The 5,285-nt window shown below is 56.9% G+C and overlaps 1 protein-coding gene across 1 annotated transcript in view; it reads left to right on the plus strand.

The window, feature by feature from the left end:
* Positions 1 to 5,285, plus strand: part of gli2a (GLI family zinc finger 2a) — a gene marked incomplete at both ends in the record, with an annotated part of 53,435 nt that overhangs the window by 36,217 nt on the left and 11,933 nt on the right. The window contains 2 exon segments of the mRNA XM_084452103.1: positions 456 to 693; positions 4,640 to 4,751. Of these exon segments, the coding sequence (XP_084308229.1) occupies positions 456 to 693; positions 4,640 to 4,751 (350 nt within the window).

Genomic DNA, 5,285 nt, shown 5'->3' on the forward strand with positions numbered 1-5,285 from the left:
GCTCCACTAGCTCCACTAGCTCCACTAGCTCCACTAGCTCCACTAGCATACATCTGAAAGCTTTAGACTGGGACATTTTTGTGAAATTTTTATTTGGAATAAATCCCCTTGAGATGTGTCATCTCGTTTTCGAAGATATCGATTTCAATATCTTTTTTATCTATCTATCTATCTATCTATCTATCTATCTATCTATCTATCTATCTATCTATCTATCTATCTATCTATCTATCTATCTATCTATCTATCTATCTATCTATCTGTCTATTTGTCTGTCTGTCTGTCTGTCTGTCTGTCTGCCTGCCTGCCTGCCTGCCTGCCTGCCTGCCTGCCTGCCTGCCTGCCTGCCTGCCTGCCTGCCTGCCTGCCTGCCTGTCTGTCTACAGGTATTTACCTCTCCGCCCACCCATCCATCCATCTCACCTCCCACTCTCTCTCTCCACTCTCCTCCTCAGTGACCCATGAGCACCTGAAGGAGCGAGGTTTGTTCAGCCTGCCCCCCCCTCCCCCCGGGGCCAACCCCACGGAGTACTACCACCTGATGACCCAGAGGAGCCCCTACGGGGACCTGCTCCTACAGACCGGGGCGGCGGCGGCGGCGGCCGCGGCCGCGGCGGCAGCAGCCCACCTCCCCGACTACATCAGCCCCGTGGACGGTAAGAACGCCAGCGCGGACCGTCGGTCATCTAACGGGTGGGGGGGCAGGGGGCGGGGTCTTCGCCGCGTTCTCCAGCTCCGGTCGGTTGGGTCAAACCTGGTCGTGGTTACAGTATAAACACCCTGCAGCCTGCTTATGCCTCGGTAGCTTAGCTCCAGGTATGTTAATGCTATGCTTTTCATACTCGGGCCCCTTCCTCTCTGCGTCTTGCGGCTTTTGTGTGGCTTTTGTTCTCCCACATCAAAGGGAGAGGAGCTTGTTTTTTTCGTCGTATAAAAAAAACGTGCGACTCGTAATGTTCGGGGGTGGGTGGGGGGGGGGGTGGGGGGGCAGTATATAAACACTGTAAGCCCCCCAGGGCAGGGCGCTCGTAAAAGGCGCGAGTGTTCTCCACTCACGCAGGCCTCTCGTTCGCACGCTGGTACAGGTGTGTCACATTGTTATGAGTAACATCCTACAGCGCCACGGCGACCTTAAAAGGGCAGGCTTACAGTGTGTGTGGGAGGGAGAAAAAAAGAGAGAGAGAGAGAGAGGGAGAGGGAGAGAGGGAGCGATATTTGGAAATGGAAGGTAGGGAGAGAAGCAGATGCCAAGTCTTCAATCTCTGTTCTCTGTTCCTCTGTCCGTGTTATGACAGGTACAGACCTGCGTCCCCCACTTTCTCCGTTTAATGGCAGTTTAATGACAGATAGACGGACAGGACAGACAGACAGACAGACAGACAGACAGACAGACAGAGACAGACAGACTGACAGACGGGCTTGCAAGCAGTCGAGGAGGCGGGCGAGCTTGCGAGGCAGCAGGCAGGATGACAAACACGCAGACAGACTGAGGCTTGTCTGTCTTTGCATCACATCGGGGATCGGTGCCTCTGGCCAGAATGATGGATAGGCGCATAACTTTGCTGCTCTAGGACCTAGACCAAGTTTTTTGAGCACAAACGTTATCCAAGAACCCTTCAGCCAGCCGTGGCCTTATGAATGGCTAATACAGCGCACAGTGTACTCCACCGGGTGGAAAAATGTTCCGTGACAGTCCGCCATTCGATGCCCGATAATCAAACACATTCTCTGGCAGGCAACCCCGGCACAGGACCCTTCTCCCTTTCATCCGACCCAACCACCCACCCGGGGGGAAGCAGTCATATAACTGTGTTTGCTCCTCCTCCGTCACGCTCCGCACACACACACCCCCCCCACCCCCCAACCATAACACCGGCGAGCGATTCCTCACGCGCGCCTCAAAAAAAAACACAAAAAAAACGCCGCGGCCAATCCCCAATGCGGCGCCCCCCCCCCGCGCCCGTAGATTAACGATTTCAATTACCCGCAATCACTTAATCAAACACGCAGAGAGGCAAGTTCGGTCGGGGGCATGGAGGTTGTTGCCCGCCCTTCCCTATGTCGCCCCCCCCCCCCCCGACCGCCTACCCATGTTTGTTTGAGGAGGGCTGTTTGCTCAAACACCCACAGGCCCCGCCCCCAACGCGCACAGCGCCCCCGTCTTCTGCTCTCCTCCCTGGCAGCCCTCTGTGGTCTCCGCCCCCGGCCGGACTGATGTGGTCGTGGGGGGGGGGGGGCTCTTCCATGGCAGCCCCCCAGGCACAGGGCCCGTATTGACCCAGGCGCAGGGGCTGATGTGCTCGCGGACAGCCCGGCGAACAAAGGGTCTCATTTACCGCCGAGAGAGGCGCTAAACACCCCCCCCACACCCCCCCCACACCGTTTGTTTTGGAAGGCGGCTCTGATAAAATTCATATGCATACTTAAAAATCAATTTATGCTCTAATAAATTCCGTGGACCCTGCCACGAGAGCGAGTCCTCAGTGAACCCGAAGTGTGGCGGCCCGCCCCCCTCCTCCCTCGGCCCGCCCCCTCCTCCCTCTGCCCGCCCCCTCCTCCCCCCCCCGGTTCCACCGACGGACGCTGGTGGAACTTGGCTTTCAGTTTTACTGTAACTGGTAAAAGACTGATGGTGGCTGTAAAAGTCTGAGAAGTGTTGGTGGAAAGTTTCTGGACGCTAACGTCAGCTCTGCGGGGCGTCGTAAAGTTTTAAGACGCTCCGCTGGTCTTACAGCTTCATATGTAGCGGTACAGTACGGACTTACAGTACCTCGCACAGCAGCGTTAGCGCGTTCGGCTCGCTTGCAAACCCACCACTTCAACCAGGAATGTTGCTGTGGTAATTACACTCGCATGGTGAGACTGCGCTAAATATGTCAGGGTGAAGTTGTCCAGTCTAGCAGAGCCCACTGCAGTATGTGAGGCTGTGCTAATACTGGACTAGCGCTGAACACGTAGGAAACAATCCACGGAAACACGCCAAACAAGTCACCCGGACAAGCCGCCTCACGCTAAATCCTCCCGCGTCGTCTGGGGCGGAGTCTTTCACGCTCCCTCGTCCGCTGAACAAACACCGGAGAGACAGCCCGCCGTCGGTTAGCGTCCGCCGCCGCCGACACGCCGTCGTGCCGGCTGCGCGTCATTGCCGACGGCGTTCCCCCCCACGCCTTAATCACCGCCCGCGTGTGACGGGGCCGTCACGCCGGCTGACGAAGCCGTCTCCGCTAAAACAACACCGCCGCCGTTCCCCGTCACCGGCGTTCCCAGCAGGCTGAGGCCGCGCGCCAGGGCCCCATCTGTGCAGCTGACGTGAACATATTATGGGATGTTATGAGCGGTTTCACTCGCTGATCGGCGAGGAGGGGAGATAGGAAACACCAGGACCCGGTTGGATGAACGCAAAATAAATACGTGTGTCGGGAGCCGCGCCGTCACCACGCCCACGCCGGAGGCCCGGGACTGAGGTGGGAGGGGGGGGGGGGGGGGGGGGGGGCAGAGGACATCTTGATCTACTCTTCAGCAGCCTCTGCATCGGCCTCTGCTCCCCTCTCTTGCGCTTGACTCGAAGGAGGCCACTTTATGCCTCGGTCCTGCTGTGCTTTCAGAGGAGGGTGCCGATGGAAGGGTACACCGAGGGGGGGGGGGGTGGTGGGTACACCGAGGGGGGGGGGGGCAGGCTGGCGGGAAAACGTCGAAAGTCCCAAGACAATAGCCTCTGCCAAAGTAAATGTCTGCCATCCTGAGGAAAAAGAGATTCTAGTGTAGGGGGCGAGGTGGTGGGGGGTGGGGGGTGGTGGGGGGGGGCAGGGGTCTTTTCCCCCCTGACTACACACACAAACACTTACTGTACAAGCACACATGCACTCGCACACAAACACAAGGCGGGCTTTGGCGGGGCGCTGTGGGCTCGTAGCGGGTCCGGCGCGAGCCCCCTCTCTAATAAAGTTTCCAGTGATGGTATTAGTGAGATTTACCAGGGAAAATAAACATTCCCCCGCGTCTGCAGTGCGGGGGCGGCTGACTGAGCGCCGGGCCGAGGAGGGCCAGGAGGGCCGGGCCAGGGGGGCCCCAGTCCCTGGCAGATGCCCAGGCTGCGGTGCGCGGAGAGCGGGCTCCTCGCTGGGCCGTCCCCCCCCCCTCCCTCCTCTCGTCTCCACGGAGGAGCTGAGCCCGGGCCGGCTTCACCTCAGCAAGGGGTCATGGGACAGACAGATGGACGGACGGACAGACAGACAGACAGACAGACAGACAGACAGACAGACAGACAGACAGACAGACAGACAGACAGACAGACAGACAGACAGACAGACAGACAGACACACAGACATAGATAGATAGATAGATAGATAGATAGATCTATTTTGCTCCTTTTGCCGCTGTAATGCAACTTTGGGTTTTTGAAAAGCACTATACAAATAAAATGTATTATTATTATTATTATTAGTAGTAGTATTATTATTTTTAGATAGATAGATAGATAGATAGATAGATAGATAGATAGATAGATAGATAGATAGATAGACAGACAGACAGACAGACAGACAGACAGACAGACAGAGCGGCCATAGCTGTTGAGAAGGTGACCAGTGCAGTGCATTGTTAGGCTCCTGCTCCTGACCGGTCCCGTGCTCCTGACCAGGATGTCTCCAGGGCCTCAGCTGTCTGTCCTGAAGCGTCCCCAGGGCCCCGGAGCCTGTCAGAAGCGTCCCCAGGGTCCCGGAGCCTGTCAGAACACAGGGCAGCATACCTCTGTGCTGCGGTCCGACGCCGGTACCTTCTCAGGCTTCACAGGGCTGAGCTCAGAGGAAGGGGCTGGGCAGCAGTGGGGGGGTTAGGATTAGTGCCCTCCCAATTACAGTATTCAGATTTTCCACAAAGCCATTTCAATTAAAACAGCAAAGCAGACGCTTAAAATAATCTCTACACCCCCCCACCCCCCCATTCACCCCTAATGCCACCCCTCCGCTGGTTTTGTGACTGCGCTCTCAAGCGCCTGTAATTATAAGACCGTTTATCAGTCCAGATCCCCCAATTACAGCCAGCACTCCGTGCCCCCACAGAGCCCCGGAGAACAGCTCGCGTCTCCTTCTCTCCCTCTCCTTTTCTCTCTTTCTCTCTTTCTCTCTCCCTCTCCTCCTCTCCTTCTCTCTCTCTCTCTCCCTCTCCTCCTCTCCTTCTCTCTCTCTCTCTCCCTCTCCTCCTCTCCTTCTCTCTCTCTCCCTCTCCTCCTCTCCTTCTCTCTCTCTCTCTCCCTCTCCTCCTCTCCTCTCTCTCTCTCCCTCTCC

This window comes from Borostomias antarcticus (assembly GCF_949987555.1).
Source record: "Borostomias antarcticus genome assembly, chromosome: 17".
Classification (NCBI taxonomy): domain Eukaryota; kingdom Metazoa; phylum Chordata; class Actinopteri; order Stomiiformes; family Stomiidae; genus Borostomias; species Borostomias antarcticus.